Source organism: Lampris incognitus, chromosome 15 (assembly GCF_029633865.1).
Source record: "Lampris incognitus isolate fLamInc1 chromosome 15, fLamInc1.hap2, whole genome shotgun sequence".
In the NCBI taxonomy this organism is placed as follows: Eukaryota; Metazoa; Chordata; class Actinopteri; order Lampriformes; family Lampridae; genus Lampris; species Lampris incognitus.
The window spans coordinates 19,577,413-19,601,955 of NC_079225.1; the positions used below are offsets into that span (position 1 = coordinate 19,577,413).

A 24,543-nucleotide genomic window follows, 5' to 3' on the forward strand; every position below is an offset into this window, starting at 1 on the left:
AGTATGCAAAACCTACTTTTTCCTCACCCGTCTTAGGTTGTAAGTCCAAGCTGCATAAAACTTTGCACACAGCATCTAAGGACCATCATGATTAAAAGTTATTAAATTGATTTTGATAGCCCTCAAAATACAAAAGTTATGACTTATAAGGACCTTATTACCTTTTAACTAATACTTGTTACATTCACTTAATGTAAAGCCTTACCAAATATAATGTTTTCTGACACAGAGCACAAAGATAACACAGCCTTGTATAGTGCTAGACATGGAGAGTGGGATATGCGGGCCCACTTGGAGGGTTGTCCACAAACACCTACGTATCTAGTGCTGTTCAGCCTCAGTGGCCTCAGTCGCACCTTTGCCTTCAACTACCCATGAACTAGAAAGATTATCTGAGATATCTGTATGAATCTTTGTCATTTATCACAACTGTGTGGCCTTGTTTGTGTGTGTGTGTGTGTGTGTGTGTGTGTGTGTTTTTGCATGCATGTATTCATGTATGTTTGTGTGTCTTTGTATGTGTTTTAATCTCAAAGGCAGGTGAGGATGATGGCTTGCTGGAGGTCAATAAGAAGATTGCAAGGAAGGTAAATATCTTCTCTTCCTAGCTGCCTGTAACCCTTTTTGTTTATCTATATCTGTCTGTTTTTCCGTCTGTTCTGTGGCACGGTGGCGCCACCATGCAAGAAGGTCCTAGCAAGAAGGTCCTAAGTTCGATTTCCGCCTGGGGCGGTGTTGACACCGGGGGAGTTTGCATGTTCTCTCAAGGCCTGTCGGTGTGCAGTGGCTGTCTGTGTGTACTCTGCATGTTCGCCCTGTGCTTACATGGGTTACCTCCAGCGTCAATAAAAACATGCAGAACACTCTCCTGTCCTGTCTCTGACCATAACATGCATGTCCACCCGGAATTGGTCCCCGGGCACGAAAGGAAAGGGCTGCCCACTTCTTCTGGCTGCCCCTGGAAGAGGGACAGCAAGATTGGGAAAATGCAGAAGGAACATTTCTTCAGCCACCACTCCCTGCATAAAGTCTCTCATCTCTTCTTTTCTGCATATGTAGTATATCTTTGTCACATTTTGTACACTCAAACTGTTTAAAAGTATATCTTTGTCACCTTTTGTACACTCAACCTGTTTAACCTGTGATTGTCTCTGTGTCCTTGCTCCTACAGATTGGCTTGTATGTCATGCAGATCTGTCTGCGTAAAGACTGCACTGAGGATGAGGTAAGTCAAACTTGATGGGCATAGATTTCCTCATATTTATGTCTTAGATCAGGCCGGCGCACCTCTTCCCTCCACGTCATTCTGCAAGTCAGCACTTGAACTGCCTTTCTCCTCGCTGTTTGTCTGTATACCGGATGTGATCGCAGGGTAGTTCAATGTGAGTTGTCTCGATCGAAATCGATCTATTGCAAAGAGAGATCTTGCTTTTACGCTCCTAAAAATACAGGATGGACTTTTTAGCCGTTTGGTTGCAATCCAGTAAATGTGAATGGATGCAGGTTTGCGGAGTCCTCACGGGGTCCCTTGTTATATTTGTTCCCTCTTCACCTTGTCATATTTTCATGTCATTATGTAACTCCTGCCAACTTGAGAAGCTCCTCCTAAATTGTGGGTTTGGGAATCTCCTCTCCATCGGCTGGAAGGGGGTTTTTCATCCTGTGAGTGAGTGAGTGAGTGAGTGAGTGAGTGAGTGAGTGAGTGTGTGTGTGTGTGTGTGTGTGTGAGAGGGTCTCCTGGGAATAGCTCAGGGCTTAGAGAGGTATGGAATTCCACCTCACTACTCTCTGCTGCTCCACTTTCACACTTCCTTTTCTCTCTCTCTCTCTCTCTCTCTCTCTCTCTCTCTCTCTCTCTCTCTCTCTCTCTCTCTTTTGGTCGGCTCTCTTCCAAAAGCTCTTAACATTTGTCTGCTCTATCTTTCCTTCCTCTCCTCCTCCGTTGCTTCCTCCCTCCCCTTTAGGTCATGCTAGGTTACCATCTTTGCCACATGCCCAGCCTTTGTGAATAAAGACCAATTTACCTCATACTTTCTGCATACACGTGTCCGCAAGGGTCCACTTAAGTCTGCGTGATGTAAATGTCGTCATCTGCCCATGTCTGCGCCGTCCCCTATGCAGACATTCGTGCACAGCCCAAAATTTGTGCACGGACTGTATGCATGGCAAGCGCGCCGACTGCACATGCTCCAGATAACAAAATGGATGTTTGTTTTGAAGAGAGGCTGTATAATTCGTCTTTGAAAGAATACAAAGACAGCTGAATGGCATTGAACTCCTGGGGAGAAATTGCACAAATGCTTGGGAGAGATGAAAATGAAATTATTATGGCGGTTGGCAAACATTATGGTGCATCACCGCCACCAACTGGAATGGAGTGTGGCTTGGGAAATGTGCATGAGTGGAACGTCAGACCGATGCGGACCCTCAGTTGTAGTATGAATGGAACTGCTTGCGTGTCTGTGTGACCGGCACAAGTCCGCAGCTGTCCGCGGACACGAAAAGTGGAAAGTATGTCCAAAACTAGATTAGAGGACTGCATTAGAATTGTGATTCCGCGGGACCCAAAACAAATCTCGTGGGAGTGGGCAGTTTTAACTTTGCTGCTGGTGGGAGCGGGTAGTCAAGACATAAACTACGTTCCTGGGATTTAGCTAGCCCTAACCAGAAAGATGGAGTCAACACTAGAATAACTGTAATTATTGCACTATTTTGGACGTAATTATGCACTAGAACATAATTTTGCTACATTTTTACCGACAGGTTTGCATCCCTGCGGGACGGGAGAAAACACAAAATCAATGGAACGCTATTGTGGGGGGCATAAATGGTCAGAATGTTTGCAGGGGTGGGTGGGAGGGGACACACATACTGTGGGAGCGGATGGGAGTGGACACACACATTGCGGGAGCGGGCGGGAGGAGACACACACATTTCAGGAGCGGGCGGGTTGGGGACACATACTGCAGGAGCAAGCGAGAGGGGACACACACATTGTTTTGAGCGGGCAGGAGGGGACACACATTGCGGGAGCGGGCGGGAGTGGACACAGACATTGCAGGAGCGGGCGGGAGGTGACACATACTGCAGGAGTGAACGAGAGGGGACACACACATTGTTTTGAGCGGGTGGGAGGGGACGCACATTGTGGGAGCGGGCAGGAGTGGACACACACATTGCGGGAGCAGGCGGGAGTGGACACAGACATTGCGGGAGCGGGCGGTAATGGTCAGAACTCCAGCGGGAGCGGGATTAAGAAAACAGTCCTGCGCAGGGCTCTACTGTAGATCACGCAAGTCTTGCAGTCTGCATCGCTCCCCTCTCCATCACTTTACATACTTAGACTATGTAGTACGCATACCAGCACATGTCAACTTAACATGTCAACATAACTGATGTTTTTACAATTTTGTGTGACTGCAGTGTTTGTTATTTGTGTGTCTGTGTATAGATTTTAGAGGAGGTGTTGAAACTGAACGAGGACCCCAAGGTGCACGGGGTCTACCTCCACCTCCCACCCAGCTCCTTGACCAACAGGGTGCTCAACACACTTAAACCTGAGAAGGATGTGGACAGGTAAAGACTAGGATGGCAGGAGTTTTGAACTTAAGTGGGGATGGGTTGTGTGGGATAGGATAGTAGCAGCAGTCAGGGGCAAATGTAAATCTGTAGGGCAGAGTCTGAAAGGTTAGATGTTATTCATGACATGGCGTAATGGCTGGGATTGTTTCTCGTCTAATACTGCTCACTCCAGTTTGCAGGTCCGGAGGTTTGAACTCAGAGTAGAGGATTTGTGAGAACAGCGGACTATGATTTGTGGTCCATGCCTGAATAAGGCTTGTGCCATGCTGAACAGTCTCTCGCCCCTTTGGTTCACTTGTGATTTATGTGGCCCTGTTGAAAGATATCCATGTCTAAGAGGAATGTCCATTCTTATCCTGACCAAGGAGTAGACCTTTTTCTGGTAGTAAACTTCCAGCATCTGTATTTTGCAGTGTGTTATTTTGTGGCGGTTTGGACATAAATGCATTTACTCACATGCTGCTTAAAATTTGGTCCAAATTAGAATGGGCTGCAGAAAATTAAGCTCATGAGTAAATTTAGATAATCTCCTTCAGCAGACATCGGAATAGAAAATTAGAAAAGGACCGTGTGATATCACGAGTTGCAGATTGGGAAATTGATCACACAATCAATTTTTTTTTTTTTACAAAACTGGGCTCGGTTGTCTTTTGAAATGCTTTGATATTTATGGGTCCTAGGAGTTTACTGTAATGAGCTACTGTAACATTTGAATTTTGCATATAATTAATCATCATTTTGCAATCATCATTAATAGAGGAGTGCAAGGCAGAGGAATAGGAGCTAAACAGAAAAATCTTTTGATAACTATGTTTTCATGTTTTTCTTTTTTATTATTCCAGTATGTCAGATCTGAACATGGGCCGTCTGGTAAGGGGGGATTTCAGCCAAGGCTTTGTGCCACCCATGGCCAGTGCTGTCATGGACCTGCTGGAGAGACATGGTGAGTGTCAGTGGGTGGGTGAGGAGACCAAAGATCGTGGTAGAGAGGTTAGGGATCAAGGGTCAGTGGGGTACAGCTATGAGTTACTCTGAGTATCCCTCATAGAGCTGCCCTGCACTCCATGTCTACGTCAAAGATGGCCAGATTTAGACGGCTGTTTAATCGATGGATTTTGCCTGATTGCATCATCATCTTCATCAACCATCATCTACGTAGACTGTTGAATGTCCTAGCATGCAGCCTGGTGCCGTGTCTGTCTGAATGTTGCTTTGTTATCAATTAGAAACATGGTTCAGGGTGTCCGGGTAGTGTAGCGGTCCATTCTGTTTCCTATCAACATGGGGATCACCAGTTCAAATCCCTGTGTTACCTCCGGCTTGGTCGGGTGACCCTACAAACACATTTTCTTTTCTCCCTAATTGTACTTGCCAATTACCCTATTTTCCAAGTTGTCCCGGTCGCTGTTCCACTCCCTCTACTGATCCGGGGAGGGCTGCAGACTACCACATGTCTCCTCCAATACATGTGGCGTTGCCAGCCGCTTCTTTTGACCTGACAGTGAGGAGTTTTGCCAGGGGGACGTAGCGCATGGGAGGATCATGTTATTCCCCCCAGTTCCCCCTCCCCCTGAACAGGTGCCCCGACTGACCAGAGGAGGTGTTGGTGCAACAACCAGGACACATAGCCACATTCAGCCTCCCACTCACAGACACAGCCAGTTGTGTCTGTAGGGACACCCGACCAAGCCAGAGGTAACACGGGGATTCGAACCGGCGAGCCTTGTGTTGGTAGGCAATGGAATAGACCGCTACACTACCCAGACGCCCTCTTTGGAAATTCTTAACATGATGCAAGCATGATCTGCAGTCTCAATCCTTGGAGCAAGGGATGCTATAGCAGGCAACAAAAGGACGAATTTGTCATCTCTGATTTCTGCCCTCTTCTGCTCTTTTTCACACCAGTATAGCGCCCCCTTGAGAACTCTGGTTTGTTACTTCCACAGAGACACGGATGCATGTTGAGTATGTACAATCGGGACGTGCATTTGCAGTGCGCATGTCAGGCATGGTAATTTGAGCTGGCATACTTAAATAGAGTATGTTTTGGGCCTTAAGAATTTCAGGTGACACATTTTAGAATGCAACGATGTGTGAGATTGACTTTGTGTGGCTTGAAACGTCCATGGTTTTGAACTAAAGTAGAGTAGGGGGTGCCCGGGTGTCCCGGCAAAATTCCCAGCCTGGCTCTCACCATCTGGCCACCTAATCAACCCCCCGTGTAATTGGCTCAGTGATTCCTCCCTCTCCACCTCAAACTGATCTGTGTGGTGAGCGTTCTGGTGCAAAATGGCTGCTGTGCATCACCCAGGTGGGTGCTACACATTGGTGGTGGTTGAAGTGAGTTGCCCCCTTCAATGTGAAGCGCTTTGGGTGTCTAGAAAAGCTCTATATAAATGTAATGATTATTGTTATTGTTACTATCAGTAAGTTTTGGGCCTAAGGGTTCCCATGAGCCTCCATTTGTAGCAGAGCAGCATCCTCCAAAAGACTTTGATTCTGATCAGATGAGACGGTTACAAAAATTACAAAAATATCCAGTGTAGATGACCATGGTCTAAAAGAAGTCAGCGTTAATATAGCATTAGAACCTTCTGAATTATGGTATACAGTGGAGAGGTTTATTTTCCAATATATAACTGTAGCATTTCCACAGATGCTCCTTTAGAAGGGAAAACAGTGTTGCTGGTTGGTGTTGAAGGACCCCTCAGGGTGTCTCTACAGTGCCTGCTGCAGAGAAGAGGAATGATAGCACTCAACAGTCAAAGGAGCTCCGAGAGTCTTCAGGAACAGGTGTGTGTGTGTGTGTGTGTGTGTGTGTGTGTGTGTGTGTGTGTGTGTGTGTGTGTGTGTGTGTGTGTGTGTGTGTGTGGGCCTCTCTACATGTACATTTACACTTAACCAAGTTATCAAGACTGAAAGTTCCATCATTACTATTTGATAACCACATTAAATGGTTGGTGGAGTTCAATTCATGATTCTGTAAAAGAAAAAAAAAATATGCGTGGGAGAGAAATGTCAAATTGGTGAAAATTTTAACCAAATGCTCATGGTCCACAGCTAATTAATAAAAAAAAAAGCAGATAAAATAAAATCAAACTAAAATATAAAAGTAGGATAAGCGGTTCAGATAATGGATGGATGGATCGAAAATATACAAGTTAAATTGGAAATTGTCCTCCCTGTATGGTACCCAAAGTGCTTCAAGCAACACTTGATTGGGTGGGTTTTGTAGGATGACCACAAGGTGGCAGTCTCTCCCTTTTCACTCACAATCCCCGAGTCAGATAATGCAAAGGGAGATTCACAGCGTCATAGGCCTGCAAAGATTGGCTGAAGAACAACAATCAACATCTAATACTGAGTTTCCTTACTACCTATAAGAAAAGCATTGTTCAAGGTCAGCCTCGTTCAGCCACCATAGCTTTCTAACGTCACCATCACTGTACTATTGAACAATAACACTTCTTATTTCTAACCATATCTTTTTCTCATTTTTCTTTGTCTCTCTTTTTTACCATATTTTTTCCCATATTCATGAGTCATGTTTCCTGTGTTTATTCCAGGTGATGCAGGCAGATGCTGTGGTCCTCTTGGGGCTGGGCCAAATGGATGTCCCTCCCACCTGGGTGAGACCAGGGGCTGCTGTCATCCATTGTGACCCAGCGTTGACAACAGGTATAGTGTGTGGCTGTTGTGACAGTTGCTAGTTGGCTTTATACAGCTCCCTGTGACGCATTAACAGTAGATGTGCTGCTTTTAGATGAGACGTCCTCACAGCCTGGGCTTTCACACCTCATTGCAGCTTATAGGATGCAGGTACGTCTCTTTGATCTCACCTCTCCTGATCTAATTTATTTTTCATCTTTTTAATTTTCTCCATTTGTTGGCTTAATCCTTAATCTCTCTTTCTCTCTCTCTCTTTTATTTTTCTCTTGTTCACTCCTTTCTGTCTATCCCCCTCTCGCCATCAGAACGTGGTATATGCAAGCAGCCGCTGGCTCCAGGCGCAGCAGTACAGACCCTGGAGACTGTGCAGTCTTAAACTCCAGCCCCTCTCCCCCGTACCCAGGTATACACCAACAGTGTCACAGTCTCTGCCTGCTTTCAAAAACAGATCTGCCTTTTTGTTAGAGCTGATCGTCACATCTTCAATGTCAGTCAGCGATGACTTGAATTAACTCTACTTTTCATCTAATGTTAGGCTTTATGTCTAAACCATTTGTGGGATGTTGGCAAACAGAGTAGAGCATAGTTATTACCTAAGGTAGATCACATTGATTACAATCGCACTTTTTTGGTCTTACTTTAATACCGTTCATTCATTTTGAATGTGACCCAAATTCGAGATCGGTGTGAACAAACCATCCTGACATGATTTGAATGCAAAAACAAACAACCACAAATGCTGTCTTGTGACCATGTTCAGATGTTAACAATTTTTTTCAGACACCAGTTGATTTTGATATGTACCCTTGAGTCTAGTGTGAATAGAAGCATCCCCCCAAGTAGACATTAAATCAATGACTGTGTTGTTGTTGTTCTCCTTCATCTTTTTCTGGTCTGGTCAAGCCACTGCACTACACATTAAGTCCACCAACCTGGAGTGATAATGACAGTTATCTGGGCCATGGAGGGTGACATAAAACATGAATTCCAATTCTATCATTAAGACTTGGGTCACATGTCCACATAGTAGATGTGTATCTACCTGATCTGGGACTGCATATGAAAGTGGCCCAAATTGAGGGGAAAAATTGCATAGTGTTGGATTTAAGTTGCAGTCTGAACATAGCTTTTGATTGCTTAAATGAGCACTGCTCAGTCTTGATTTATTGAAAAGTAATATAGCCCAAATTATCCCTGATGTCCCCTCCGATCCTGCAGTGATATAGAGATATCCAGAGCCCAGACTCCAAAGCCAGTCGACCAGCTGGCTGAGGAGATTGGCCTGCTTCCAGAAGAGCTGGAGGCCTACGGAAAGACCAAGGCCAAGGTCCAACTCTCCTTGCTAGATCGCCTCCACTCACAGCCCGATGGGAAATACGTACTGGTGGCAGGGTAAGTCTGGAAGCTGATCAATGGAGTCCTTTCATCTACTTGTAGTACAAATGATACCAAGATCCTTTTGACTAGAGCTACAGGCGTGTACTTTTTTTTGTAAAAATAAGAAAACAAAGAGGACAGTTTGTTCAGATGTATCAACAAACAACTTGAAATCAGAATAGTAAAATGACACTTAACACTAGCATTGGCTGGACAACTGATCCAGTAGACAAATTGTTGTATTAAAGTGTTGGGCTGGTAAAAAGTGGGTGGCTGTCGGGCTGGGACACTTCAAATATGCGGAGATAGTTGATCAGTTTCAGCTTCATCTGTGGAGTGGGAAGTTTTTCCTCTATAATAGGGGGTGAGTTCCAAAAAGCCTTTTCATCCTGAGGATGAGTCACTGGCTTAGATTTGCTTTTTTAGCCTTTCAGAGAACCTCTGCTCGGCAGCCCTGACACCTTTTTTTTTTTTTGGCCCATAAAGTCTCCCCCTCTGAGCTCTGCTCTTAACCAACGCTAGTCTTTGTTGTATCTAACCCAGGTTTTTGTGGGAATGCATATGTTCTCACAAAACCTGTTCGATAACCACAGGTTGTCTTTGTACACATCCAGGCTGCTGGTATTTTCTCTAAATACATGCCAATCCAGCGAATCAAATAGGTTAGGCAGAGCGCTTTAATTCTCCTCTGATAGACAGTATCAATAATGCTGCATCACTAAGATCTAATAAAAAAACTCTAGCGAATGTAAAGCCCCGTGGAGAAATGCCGAGATCATAAAGCAGCTGAAAAGAGATTGCCGAAAAGCTGAGAGGAGGTGGAGAAAATCAAAACTGCGCCTTGACCGGGACATTTTCAAAAACACCTTCAGGAACTACAACAGAAGCTTGAAACGGGCCAGAAAAGAATTTTTTCTCAACTCTTATCAACGACCACAAAAATGATCCAAAACATTTTTTTTAACCGTTGACAAACTCATTGGCCCCTCCGCTGCTGTGTCTTCTGACACTTTTTCAACTGCCAAATACAATGAATTTGCATTATTTTTCAATGACAAAATTCTTAACATTAGGCGCAATATCCCAACCAATGAATTTACTGCTAATTATGACATACTTCCACTGCTTTCATTATAACTGATTCTGCTGTTCAACATCGGGTTTATGTAGATGCGCTTCTTGAGGTGAGTTTTCCCCCCTTCACTGATAAGCGCTTTAGGTGTCAAGATGAAGTGCTACATAAATGTAATCCATTATTATTATTATTGCGTGTTGACAGTCTCAAGCAATTGTCCACTGTAGACTCCAAAGATCTTACTAATGCTGTAAATCAACGTGGGTCCTTTACCAGACCAGCCCTCTCGATCCACTTCCAACATCCTTTTTTAAATCTGCATTTAATTTTTTAAAAGATGACATCTTGTCAATTGTAAACTGTTCCCTTCAGACTGGTATCTTTTCCTATTGCACGAAAACTGCTGCTATTATACCACTTCTAAAAAAGAGCAACCTGGACCCAAATGTACTCAGTAATTATAGGCCAATCTCCAACCTAATCTTCCTGAGATTATTGAGATTTTATATCAGCAGCTGAACTGCTATCTTCCATCCATCCATCATCCAATCACTTATCCTGCTGTCAGGGTCGCGGGGATGCCGCAGCCTATCTATCTTACAGACAATAATATCTATGATAAATTCCAGTCTGGCTTCCGCACGTGTCATAGCACAGAAACGGCTCTTTTAAAAGTTGTTAATGACATGACGATTAACAGTGACAATAAAAAGACCTCAGTCCAAATACTCCTTGACATAAGTTCTGCATTCGACACAGTGGCTCATGGGATCGTGCTGGAAAGGTTACGAAATTGGGTGGGTCTATCTGGCACAATTCTCCAGTGGTTTGAATACTACCTGCATAACTGTAATTTCATTGTCACACTTAGTGACTTCCAGTCCAACAAACACAAATTAGTGTGTGGGGTCCCGCAGAGGTCCATCCTGGGTCCTATTCTCTTCAATTTATATATGCTTCCCCTTGGCTACATTATCAGCAAATATAACAATAATATTAGTTGTCATAATTGTGCTGATGATACACAGCTTCTCATCTCATTATCCACTGATGACTTCCAACCCATAAACTCCCTAGTCAGCTGCTTGGAAGAAATCCACCACTGGATGGCAGGGAGCTTCCTTCAGCTTAACCGGGAGAAAATTGAGATCCTAGTTGTAGGGGCCAAAGCCCAGAGACAGCTGGTCTGTGAGTACCTGGAGTCCAGATCACTAAAAACCAGTGAACAGATTAAAAACCTAGGAGTAGGGGCATCCCAGTGGCTCACATGGTAGAACGCGTACCACATAAGGCTGAGTCCTTACCGCAGCAGACTGGGTTTGAATCTGGCCCGGACCCTTTGCTGCACGTCACCCCTCTCTCTTTCCTGCCACTATCGCTATCAAATAAAGGCAGAGAATGCCAAAAAAAAAAAAATCTTTGAAAAAAAAAACTAGGAGTAACCATGGATGATGAATTAAGTTTTAAGGATCATATCAATGGCACCACCAAGGTTGTCTTTTTCCAACTCAGAAACATTTCCAAAATCAGAGGCTCCCAGTCTGACTCGAATAAACTCATATATGCATTTGTCATGAGCAGGCTGGGCTATTGCAATTCTCTGTTTTCAGGTCTTCCAAACCAGTCAAGCCATAGATTACAACTCAGCCACGTAAGTTCTAAGTTTCTAACCAGGACAAAAAAAATCAGATTACGTAACGCCAGTCTTCCGAAACCTTCATTGGCTACCTGTTTCTTTCCGAATACAATTCAAAATCCTCCTCTTAGTTTACAAAGCACTTGCTGGTCTGACTCCTCCGTACATTTCAGACATGCTGTCAGTTAACAATCCCCGCAGATCTCTCAGGTCACAAGGTGGAAATCTCCTCCATGTACCTAGAGCATTTTCAAAGTCTGGTGAACTGGCATTCAGCGTCTGTGCACCTAAAGTATGGATCAGTTTGCCTGCTGATTTTAGACTTGCTCGAACACTGTTCTCTTTTAATACCAAACTAAAGGTCTTCCTTTTCAGTCGAGAATGACCACACCACATTTGTTCAGTTTGTATGTTGTATTTTTTCTGTTTTGTTTTTTTTTACATTTTTTTATGTAAAGCACTTTGAACTGCTTTTGTATGAGATAGTGCTATACAAATAGAAATTACATTGAATTGAATTTCAGTTTCTGCTCTGAGGCTGTGTTTGGGTTCGACCATGTGGACCATTGCATGGGCAAGATTTCCCAGAGGCTGTGTGGAAGAGTGAGCAATAAGTGTCTTTGATAGTGGTGTACCAATGATCAAGCATTCTACCATCTCTGGTGACATACATGATGTACTGCCAATATTTGGGGAGGTCTTGACCCATGTTTGCCTTGTTAGAATCTCCTGAGATGATTTGAGAAACCAACTCTCTTAGTTATCTGTCCCTGCAGCCCTTACAGAACATCATGTACTCAGGCATGTGGTGGAGCGAAAACACCAAACCAAAATGATTCAGGAAAAGTCACATGGAGAGAAGACAGACTTAGGGTCAATAAAGATACAGACTAAAAACGATTTCGGAAACAACATGATATCATTATTCTGGCGTTTGTTGATATTAAAACATACCCCACCTCCTGTGAATTTTCCTCGATGGCAGCATGTTGTCCATCATCAGCCCACACAGCCAAGTCTCGGCAGAACAGGAGGCAGATGATAGAAAAATCTCTTTTTGGCGTAATCAGAAGTTGCTGCTCATCTGGTTTATTGCACTAATGTCAGAGGTTTGTAAATAGAATTCCTTTGTGAGGCATGTTCAACCACTGCAAAACAGCATCAGGGCTCCTGCTCATTTACCACTTCTTCTGTGTCAGGCCAGCTGAAATAGATCTGCACCTTGTTTGATCAGAATATCCAAGAATAAAAGTTTTTATGACAATATAATAACTTTAGGTTACCGACATAACCCTGGTTCTCTGAGTAGCATGAGTGAGTGTCTTGGATTGGGAGACGCCCACAGCATGACCTCATCAGAAGCTCCTATAGACCCTTTTACAGTTGGTAAACAGTGAACATGTGATTTAGTATGCGTGTGCATTTTGGCAGCAAAAAAATTGATTTTATTATTTGCAACCATACAACTGTATGCTATAACCTCTTATTTATGCTACAATATAACTTCTATTTGTTATGATAGCCACTTACATATTTATCTAGACTCGTTATATTTCTTGTAGCCACAATCGTCACCTGTTTGCATTGAATGGTCTCTTCCCCGATGGAATGCGGTAGAAATTAATACCTTTATTATATAGAAATTAATACCTTTAGTTTTGCTAGACCTGTTCTGGCAACCCACAACACAACAAGATGACATTTTAAAAATGTAAATATCAATCGATCAAAAATCCACTTGCACTCTGCATTGTTTGGAGATGGAGAAGTTGCCTCTTTTGCTGCCAAAATGCGCGCACATACTATGCGTGACGTAGGTCATAAAAAGGTCTATTGCATTTTGCCAACCAAGATTGGATGGAGCTAAATGCGTCAGTGTCAGGGGGGGTGGAGACCCTCCCCCTATAAAAGGGCTTCACATTAAGCACCCAATCACTCAAAAAAATGTTCCCCTTGAGGCGTTTGGGTAGTGCAGCGGGCTATTCCATTGCCTACCAACACAGGGATCACCGGTTCGAATCCCCGTGTTACCTCTGGCTTGCTTGGGCATCCCTACAGACACAATTGGCCGTGTCTGCGGGTGGGAAGCCGGATGTGGGTATGTGTCCTGGTTGCTGCACTAGCACCTCCCCTGGTCGGTCAGGGCGCCTGTTCAAGTTGGAGGGGGATCTGGGGGGAATAGCGTGATCCTCCCACGTGCTACGTCCCCCTGTGAAACTCTTCACTGTCAGATAAAAAGAAGCGGCTGGCGTCTCCACATGTATCGGAGGAGTCATGTGGTAATTTGCAGCCGTCCAAGTATTGGCAGAGGGGATGGAGCAGTGACCGGGATGGCTTGGAAGAATGGGGTAATTGGACGGGTACAGTTGGGGAGAAAAAGGGGGAAAACCCCCCCCCCAAAAAAAAAGTTCACCTCTCCCTCGCTACGAATGAGCAAGGAGAGTGATCTGGTGAGATACTCACTCATGCTACTTACAGAACCGGGGTTACGTCTGTAACCTAAAGTTTTCTTTCATAGCATTAGATTCGTGTCTCACTTTGTTTAATACTGAGTCCCAGATTGTGGGGCAGATGTTAGTGAGGGACCAATTGTCCCGAAATGAGCCTTACTGAGAGTTAGCTACACTAAGCAACAAATGGGCTAATAGAGGAGCCATACCATCAAAGGACCATGCAAAGGTGTGTGGGGAGGCCCAACTTGGTATAGCACAAAACTCCTGAATGGAGATCCCTCTGAAACGGGCCCATGAGGTGGTGAGACCCCTGGTAGAATGTGCACGCAGCCACGTGCACGGGTGCAAACCCTTAGAGCTATAAGCTAAAGCAATAGACTCCACAGTTCAGTGAGAGTGGATTGAGACTTCTTTGAGACTGGCTTCCCCAAGTGGTCTTTGTCCAAGACAAAAAAGCTGGTCACTTTTCCCACAGCTTTTGGTTCTATCCATGTAGATGCGTAAAGATCGTACCAGTTACAACATATATAACCATTGATGCTCATCTGTCGAGAATTGCGGGAGATAGTAGGACACAAGGTCAGTTGGGGAGCATGACCCTGACACCTTAGGCGTAAAGGCAGGGTTGGGCTGTAAGAACTTTGTACATGCCTGGTGTACTGAAACACCATAAATCTCACCCACTCGTTTAGCTGAAGCAAGAGACAGCAACAAAGCTGTCTTTAAAGCCGCCATTTTCCGAGCTGCAAAGGATGTGCAGCAAGTTAGGGCGATCAAGGATAGAGATAGAAATGTGCTGACACGCAAGGAGAGTGTGCTGAGAAGGTGGAAGGAGTACTTTGAGGGGCTGATGAATGAAGAAAACAAGAGAGAAAGAGGGTTGGATGATGTAGGGATAGTGAATCAGGAAGTGCAGTGGATAAGCAAGGAGGAAGTGAGGGCAGCTATGAAGAGTGGAAAGGCAGTTGGTCCTGATGACATACCTGTGGAGGCATGGAGATGTTTCGGAGAGATGGCAGTGGGGTTTTTAACTAGATTGTTTAACACAATTTTGGAAAGTGAGAGGATGCCTGAGGACTGGAGAAGAAGCATACTGGTACCGATTTTCAAGAACAAGGGCGATGTGCAGAACTGTAGCAACCACAGAAGTGTAAAGTTGATCAGCCACAGCATGAAGATATGGGAAAGAGTAATAGAAGCTAGGTTAAGAGAAGCGGTGACGATTAGCAAGCAGCAGTATGGTTTCATGCTGCGAAAGAGCGCCACAGATGCGATGTTTGTTTTGAGAATGTTGATTGAGAAGTATAGAGAAGGCCAGAAGGAGTTACATTGTGTCTTTGTAGATTTAGAGAAAGCGTATGACAGGGTGCCGAGAGAGGAGGTGTGGTATTGTATGAGGAAGTCAGGAGTTGCAGAGACGTATGTAGGAGTGGTGCAGGCTATGTATGAGGGAAGTTTGACAATGGTGAGGTGTGCAGTTGAAATGACAGATGGGTTCAAGGTGGAGGTCGGATTACATCAAGGATCGGCTCTGAGCCCTTTCTTGTTTGCAATGGTGATGGACAGGTTGACGGACAAGATCAGGCAGGAGTCTCCATGGACGATGATGTTCGCGGATGACATTGTGATCTGTAGCGAGAGTAGGGTGTAGGTTGAGGAGAGCCTGGAGAGGTGGAGGTATGCATTGGAGAGAAGAGGAATGAAAGTCAGTAGGAGCAATACAGAATACCTATGCGTGAATGAGAGGGAGGACAGTGGAATGGTGAGGATGCAAGGAGTAGAGGTGACGAAGGCATACAAGTTTAAATACTTGGGGTCAACTGTCCAAAGTAACAGGGATTACAGGAGAGAGGTGAAGAAGAGAGTGCAGGCAGGATGGAGTGGGTGGCGAAGAGTGTCAGTAGTGATTTGCGACAGAGGGGTACCAGCAAGAGTTAAAGGGAAGGTTTACAAGATGGTTGTGAGACCAGCTCTGTTATATGGTTTGGAGACAGTGGCACTGACGAAAAGAGGTGGAGCTGGAGGTGGCAGAGTCGAAGATGCTAAGATTTTCACTGGGAGTGACGAAGAAGGACAGGACTAGGAACAATTATATTAGAGGGACCGCTCAAGTTGGATGGTTTGGAGACAAAGCGAGACGGGCAAGATTGAAATGGCTTGGACGTGTGTGGAGGAGAGATGCTGGGTATATTGGGAGAAGGATGCTGAATATGGAGCTGCCAGGGAAGAGAAAAAGAGGTAGGCCAAAGAGGGGGTTTATGGATGTGGTGAGGAAAGACATGCAGGTGGCTGGTGTAACAGAGGAAGATGCAGAAGACAGGAAGAACTGGAAATGGATTATCCGCTGTGGCGACCCCTAATGTGAACAGCTGAAAATAGAAGTAGTAGTAGTAGAAGATTTTCAAGTCCACCTGTTCCACTGGTGCAAAAGGTGGGACCGAAAGGGGATCCAACACAATGGGAAGGGCAGGGCTCCAGACTAACTTTTTTCACCACCGTCCTGGAACTGTCCCAAAAAGTAAACCATCCTTTTTTCTTTCTTTTTTTTTAACCCCCCCCCCTCCCCAATTGTGTCCCGCCAATTGCCCCACTCTTCTGAGCAGTCCCGGTTGCTGCTCCATCCCCTCTGCCGATCCAGGGAAGGCTGGAATAGACCGCCACGCCACCTGGACACCCAACCATCCTTATTTCTAAATGTAGGGCGTCTGTGTGGTGTGGTGGTCTATTCTGTTGCCTACCAAAACGGGGATCCTCGGTTTGAATCCTCACGTTACCTCCGGCTTGGTCGGGCATTCCTGCAGACACAGTTGGCTGTGTCTGCGGGAGGGAAGCTGGATGTGGGCATGGGTCCTGGTCACTGCACTAGCGCCTTCTCTGGTTGGTCAGGGCACCTGTTCAGGGGGAGGGGGAACAGGGGGGAATAACATAATCCTCCCACATGCTATGTCCCCCTGGCGAAACTCCTCACTGTCAGGTGAAAAGAAGCGGCTGGCGGCTCCACATGTATTGGAGGAGACGTGGTAGTCTGCAGCCCTCCCCGGATCAGCAGAGGGGGTGGAGCAGAGACTGGGATGGCTCAGAAGAATGGGGTAATTGGCCGGGTACAATTGGGGAGAAAAAAGGGGAAAGAATTCCACAAAAAAATAAAAAATTCTAAATGTCTTTTTACTTTGTTATTGGCATCTATAGTATATATTTACATAACAACATACTATTCAATTGATTGGAAATAAGTGATTGTATTTTTATCTTTACAATTGCTTTGATTAAAAAAATTCTCGACATAAGTAGTTTTAATCATGTATTATAATCTCTTTAGATTTAGTATTAGGAAGTTAAACAGGGTAATGTCCACTTTGTAATATATATTTTATATTGCTCTGAAAACATCAACAAATTTCTCCTTCAAATACTTGTGTTTATTTAAGTTTCTCATCAAAAATATAATTTTACAAAAACATTTAAACGCATCATGATAAAGTAATAATTTGCCTTCACCCAATACTAATTTTTACTGAACAGAGCTTGGAACGCATCATAATGCTCCGCTAAAAAATACACGCTTAGTCTATTTTTGATGGAAGCCACATGCACAGAGCAGATTGAGCTGGGCAGGAAGTCAGACACAGGAATGGCCTAGAGCATAGGGAGCTCGTCGAATAGGCCCTAGTATTCTGGATGGTCTCAATTATGCCCACAGGGAGTCACATGGTCCTCAAATTGAACCACTCATGGGCCAAGCCCACAGATCCAGCCTCTCTGGGTGGGGCTGAAATAACTCTACCTGGCCTGAGACAGCAGATTCCAGCATATTGTCAGAAGTTATGGCTCCCAGAGCTGGGTTATCTCCGCCAGCCAGTGCTTTGATGGCCATTACAGAGCTATGAGAATCATCGACAGGCCCTCTTCCCGTACCCTGGCTTGGGTCGGGAAAATCAGAGCTATTGGGTGGAATGCATACAAAAGAGCATGAGACCAGTGGTGAGCCAGTGTGTCCACCCCCAGGGGTACATTGTGGTCATGAAGGGAGAAAAACAGAGGACACTGAGTGTTTTCTCCCATCGCAAAGAGGTCCATGGATAGCCACCCATAATGTTCCCAAACCAGACTCAGCTACGCCTGGGTGAAGTCTCCATTCCCCTTGACAAAAGACCTGCTCCAAGGTTCAGTATCCCTGGCACATGAGTGGCCTTTAGGGGACAGAAAATATTTGCTGCTCCAAACAATCAGTGTGTGTAACTAAAGGGATCTCGGTGTTGTCCATTCGGATTAACATATGATGTCCCCTCAGGAAAGGGAGGAAATGTTTCACAGATAGATGAATAGCTAACAATTCCAGGTAATTTATGTGAAATGAGCATATGTGGGGATACCAGGTTCCATTTACTGTGGTCGCCTCGAACATGCTGCCCCCCCCCCCCCCAGCTCAATAGGAAGACATCTGTTGTGGCCACTTTCCTGGACAAAATAACCTCCTTGAGTCTTGAAACCCACACTTCTCCATGGGATTAGTGCTGCTGTGCAGGTCACAGAGACTCTCACTCTGAGAGCCATGATGGGATGGGTCTAGCCTGTGAGAAGCCACCCAACACTGCATTCCCCTCATGTGTAAGCGTCCCATTGGAATCACTGCCAGGGCTGAGGTCATTAGCCCTAACAACCATTGGCAAAGCCTGAGAGACCCACATTTCCCCCTGTGAAAAAGGGCTAAACAAACTCTGAGTGCCTGTAACCTTTCTCCTGTCAGCTTCATTCTGGCCTGAGCTGAGTCTATAAATAGGCCTATAAATTAGATATTTTGACAAGGAAGAAAAAAAACCTGTTTTCTAGATTTATTTTGAAACCTAGATTCACCAAATGCTCTGTGAGTAACTTTGTGTGATATATCACCTCCTGGCGGGAGGATGCCACAGTAAGCCAGTTGTCGATGTATGTGGCTACTTGGACGCCCTGTCCAAGTAGCCATGTACGTCCAATGGCCGCCTCAGTGGATTTCACAAACACTCTTGGGCTTAGTGAGAGGCCAAAGGGGAGGACTAGATACTCATCACTTAGGCTATCCCTTGGAAGGCAAATCTGAGATACTAGGTGTGTGTTGGGTATACTGGGATGTGAAAATTAGCATCAATGAGCAAATAAGCAATAAGAAAATAAGCGGGTTGGTCAGGCTGGTTCCCTTCCTGAGGGAGCTACTTTTTCTGCCATGAGCCCTTCGGAGCTGATGCCCTCGGTGGGGCCTGTGGGGCTGCTTGAGGTATAGGCAACCTGGGGATTCTGAAAGTGGGAGGTGGGCATGCCACAGCCTGGGCAAAGGATTGGCGATTGGCATGAGGGGCAACAGAGGGTGCCCTTTTCAGCAGGCAGAGCTGAGGGCATCATCCCCCCTCTTTCTCTACTCACACCTCTTCTACATTGACATGACCGCCGTACCGAAGAGGCCCTGGGGTATTATGGGGGTGTCGAGGAGGTCCTCCTTCTCCTTGGTTGACAGAATGGTGAGATTCAGCCAACACGCTCTCTCCTGCAAGACCATCAACCCCATGGCTCTACCCTGTGACTGGATCGCCACCTTGTGCAGGCAGTGGTTGGTGATGGTACACACCTCTTGCCATAACGCGGGGGTCAGGCGAAGCTGTCATCGCCTCCTCCAGCTCAGCTTGGTATGCCATCAGAAGGGAGGTAGCATTAAGGGCCCGGTCCACTAGTACAGCTGCCTTGTATGCCTTATCTGTCTGGCTGGATTTGAACCGGTTCCGCTCTGGATGGGAGTGCGCCCGGTGATGACAGGGTTGTTTTCGTGTGGAGGTGAGGTGCCACCATGGTCTCTATTGGGGGAGGCCGTGGCGCTCCATTCCCTCACAGTCAGGATGGCGCTGCCTGCCACAGGATGCTTCTTCCTGTATGGTTTATTATGGAATTACTGCAGGAATTTGCTTTCTCTTGTTAGACCAAGAGAAAGCAAATTCCTCCAGTAATTCTGGGAAAATCTGCAGAAGATGCTATCCCATCCTCTTCACTTTGGGCAACTTTTTGCCATAATAATGAGACCGCGCCCCCTCAACTTGAACTTCAGGCCACTAGATTTTGAGCTTAGAAGCCGCACGTTTATACACATCCAAGTCCAGTATATGGGGAAGACTAGGCCCCGTCTTTTGCCGGAGTTACCATTGAGGATTGAGGTTTTGCAACCCGGCCTGACAGTGCCAGTGAAGAGTCGTTGTCATCGCCCTTGTCGGACATGAAGAGTTCCGACCCACCTTCCGAAACATAATCCACCATATCCACCAGCTAACTCAGTGGGCCTGTTGCGAGGCTGAGCCCAGCTAATTCCTGGGGCAGCAAGCCGGCTAGTTCTTGAGGCAGCAGGTCAATGAAGTCAAGTTGTTCCCCCCAACTCGGTCCAGCCTCAGCTTCGGGGGCCATCATCTAAGCGAGGTCTATCGGCTCATGAGCTGCTGCGGTGGAAGGCATAATCGGGTCAGTGCTGGACGAGTTCATCCGACATGCCAGTCAAGTCAAATTAATTTGTATGGCCCAATTTCACAAATTACAAATTTCCCAAATGGGACTTCACAGCAAACAACATCCTGTCCTTAGACCCTTGCATCGGATAAGGAACAACTCCCTAAAAAAAAAAAAAAAAAAAAGGGAGAAAAAATAGGAAGAAACCTCAGTGAGAGCAACAGAGGAGGGATCTCTCTCCCAAGACGGACAATGTGCAATGGATGTTGGGTTTACACAATTTACAGAGTACAACATTGAAAGAGGATAACAGAATTATAATGGAATTATAAAATATATGAGGAATATGATGAGGAGGATGCCAAGCGATGTCCAGATGCCACTGGAACAGCCCAGGACCCGAGCCACGCGACCAGCTTCACCATGTAAAAAAAGTGAGTGCATTCCTTCGTGGGCTCAAAAGCAGCTTGGGCATGTTTCAGGCCAAGACACATCACACACAGGTAGATGTTCAACATTTATAGCCATAGCAAGAGGTATGTGATCAGTCATTGCTGCCCCATACATAATACTCATACTCCCCAACAAGGCATGTGCATCAGCAGTGCAATACAGTGGTCTAGCCATGACGAAGTGTGCCAGGCCTCACTTATGTTATGTATATGTATGTACACAGAAGTAGCTTGGCATACACAAACACACACAAATATGCAAACTAAACACACATATGCACATTTATTAAGGCTGGGCCTACACACACGCGCGCACACACACACACCACCTTACATACATCACACTCTTTATTATTATTACTGCTTGTTTGTTCTGTTTTGTTGTTATTTAATTACTATTGTTGCTGCAGTGTTGAGGAGCCAAAACTCAATAATTTTACTCTCTTATACTTTTATAATGAGACGTAACAAATAAAGAATCTTGAATCTGAATAACTATTTGTAGGCAAAAGCACTGTTTGACAATATAAGGTTATTTATTAGTTTGACAGATCTGAGCCATGTGATTAGCAAATACTGAATTCCTGTCTGAGATATCCACATTCAAATCCCCAGTGACACAAACTGGAAGAAGTATTATCTTGAATAAAGAATTGATGAATGCAAGCCTATTTAAGTATTCATCCTCATTCTTATGGCATTCATAGGGTGTAAGGATAAAGAATTCCCTGGCATTTTGAGTAAACTGCAATGCACCAGTCACCACCAAGCCTAACCACATTTATCCATGAGTCAATCTTCTTATTCCATAGAATAGCCACACTTGCTGGTATCCTGCCTTTCACTATTCCCATGCCAAGGTCAGTTGTAGACTCCCCAGCCCCATGAAAGTTATCATTGAAGGAGTTTAGTTTTTCCAAGTCTTGCCTAGCTAAAAATGTCTCTTGCATACATAGTATGTCACAGTTCTCCAAAAGGTTTTCAACAACTATGCGGTGAGCTTTATCCCCTGCACTCTGGCCCAGATGCAGGCCACGACAGTTGACTAGCGAATGACCATATCACCAGCAGGCATACTCACCCCCCCCCCCCGCAGCAGCAAAAGCAGTGTTTGACCCGATAACTCCACCCCTGTGCGGCTCATAATAGCGGAGGACAAGCACTCCTTCAGGCCAGAGCTCCGGATTGTACATGTCACCAACCTCATTGCATTCAGCAGATATTTCAAATGAGCGGAATCTACTGTGTAGAGTCAATCTTTTGACATAGTGCCTGGTGACCGAGCCTTCGCTTGTGTCGATGGATGGTTTAGCTAGGTCAGTTAGCTAAGACAGTTAGCTTGAGAGAGAACGTTAGGAACTTCTGCTCGTAGTGAGAAGAGGTTTTTGAATGACTGGCAGTGTAGTGTCAAGCCCTTTTATAGGGGGAGGGTCTCCACCCTCCCTGACACTGACATGCTTGGTTCCAGCCAATCCTGGTTTAGGAACTTCTGATGAGGTCACGCCGTAGGCGTCTCCCAATGTGAGACAGGAAATGAATATTATGAAAGAGAACCGTTCAGCAGTTTAGTACTAAAACCAGCTTTGCCGGGTTCTTTTGTAAGGGCCAAGACTATCTGCTGTCTATCACTGACTGACCTACTGATCGATTGCCCTTCTGTTATTTACTGTTTTGTTAACGTCTGTGCCTTTGACTCTCCCATCTGCATCTTTCGTCACTGCAGTGTCTCACCGCAGCTTTTATTTGTTTTACCTAATGGTTATTGTAAATTAGAAATGATGTAAAATGTGGTGCCCTCATTCTAGCTGTTTTCTTCTGCCTTTGATTAGTAACACATTTTTCTATCGCCGGAATTAAAATGACACCACACACACACACACACACACACACACACACACACACACACACACACACACACACACACACACACACACACACACACATGAATAACAGCGCAGAAAGGCTATTCCAGGATTTAAAAGATTTCCTATTTCCCAGTGAGGCAGGCTGTAGTGTAGAACTGATGAACCACCGTCCCCGGCTTGAATGATGTCGCCTTCCAGCTCTCAACCAGCTGTCCAGTAATGCGTTCCAGTCCCTACTCAGCAGATATACCTTAGCTTTCGAAAAGAGTGATATTTGGTGGTAGAGGTTACGCCTCCAGTTTGGATTTTAAAGATTGCAGTTCATTTACTTTGATTCAGGAAATGGTGATAATATTGGGCATTGTGCAGGCGATATCCATGAGGAGACATCTACAACTGATTCCAGCACCAGAAGATGCTGACACATATAGCGTGGTGTAGGGACATTAGAAGCTTGGGATATTGCTAGATATGCAATTTATTATACTTACTATGCTTTATAAAATGACATTCGATATTCAATCACGTGAGTTATGAACTATGGAGCTCAGCTCAGAATGAAGCCGAAAGCAGAACACAAACTGCGGTTGGTGATAATGGAAATAGGAGGAAAAGTCAAAAACCATTTCTTTACCGGTGAGACTGGAGCCACCTCATTGTGCTGTTCTGGGAAGGGGAGTGTTGGGTTGGGCTAGACCTGTCAAATATTTTCACTACAGAGAAAAGGAGGGAAATGCTGAGTGAAAGAGGTATGAAATGTTTTCCCCCCCCCCCAAACTCCTTTGGGGGTGTGTGTGTGTGTGTGAGTGTGAGAGAGAGAGAGAGATATGTGATGTTCTATCTGGACCCTTGTTTGAAGCGTGTGTGATCGCTGCAACACATATCCCCTTTCCACTAACCCAAACCTAGTTCTAGCTCTGGGCTGGTTCTAGTGCCGGTTCAAGTTGCGAACCTCCCAAGAACTGGTCTGCTTCTCCACCGGGTAGAGCTGGCTAGAGAGCCACCTCATTACGTCACTGTACACATCTGTATACGTCTCCGCTTTCCCAGCAAGGGAGAGACTAATGCCCTTCTGGGTGTAGATTTTGGAATTTATTTTTACAGTTTTCATATGCTATTTTCTCACTGAATTCACGTCTGAGAATTTTTGAGGCGAGAAGTCAACTGTGTGTAGATTTCAAATGTTGGCAATTTTATGAAAATTAATGGCAAATTGAAAACGTGCTCTAGCATTTTTGGAGTTGAGAAGCTCCACAAACTGGTGACCAGCCAGCCAGCTCACAGCAGGCGGACGGCGGTCTGGATCTCCCTTAAGGTGATGGTGGAGCGCTTGTTGTAATGTGCCAGATGAGAAGCCTCACTGGCGATGTGCTCAAAGATGTCATTAACGAAGGAGTTCATGATGCCCATGGCCTTGGAGGAGATGCCGGTGTTGGGGTGGACCTGCTTCAGGACCTTTTACACGTAGATGGCATAGCTCTCCTTCCTGGACTTTCTTTGCTTCTTCCCTCCCTTGCCGGCGGCCTTGGTCACGGCTTCTTGGAGACCTTTTTGGGCGCTGACTTGGCGGGTTCAGGCATGATGCTACACTTGTACTTCTACAAGAGAATGTGAGTCTGTGAGCTGGCCGGAGCTCTCTCATGATACCAGTCTCATAGACAAGAGGCTTTTATTTCCTTGTTGATGGATGGCTTGTTTAATATCATTAAATATCATGTTGTTAAATATCATATTATATTGTTAAATATCATGAGACAAATGTCCATTATCAACTTAATGGAACCTGTGATTATCTGCCTTGTTCTCCTGTGGGGTGACTGGTCTGAAATGTACAAGGTTTCCTTGATTAATCTCTCAGTATTTTTTAGGGCGAACTCTTCTGTGCTTTTTGTCGATTTTTTTTTTAAGCATAGGATTTCAGATAGTTATACCAAAATGAGGTTTTGAAATGTGGAAAAAATGAATGTGTGGT

The 24,543-nt window shown here is 45.1% G+C and overlaps 1 protein-coding gene across 1 annotated transcript in view; it reads left to right on the forward strand.

Annotated features, from left to right (window-relative positions):
• mthfd1l (methylenetetrahydrofolate dehydrogenase (NADP+ dependent) 1 like) overlaps window positions 1-24,543 on the forward strand; it is a 91,936-nt gene that overhangs the window by 3,265 nt on the left and 64,128 nt on the right. The window contains exons 3-11 of the mRNA XM_056294091.1: window positions 537-587; window positions 1,172-1,225; window positions 3,452-3,576; window positions 4,425-4,525; window positions 6,239-6,375; window positions 7,149-7,260; window positions 7,346-7,401; window positions 7,557-7,654; window positions 8,470-8,643. Of these exons, the coding sequence (XP_056150066.1) occupies window positions 537-587; window positions 1,172-1,225; window positions 3,452-3,576; window positions 4,425-4,525; window positions 6,239-6,375; window positions 7,149-7,260; window positions 7,346-7,401; window positions 7,557-7,654; window positions 8,470-8,643 (908 nt within the window). The remainder of the gene's footprint in view (window positions 1-536; window positions 588-1,171; window positions 1,226-3,451; window positions 3,577-4,424; window positions 4,526-6,238; window positions 6,376-7,148; window positions 7,261-7,345; window positions 7,402-7,556; window positions 7,655-8,469; window positions 8,644-24,543) is intronic.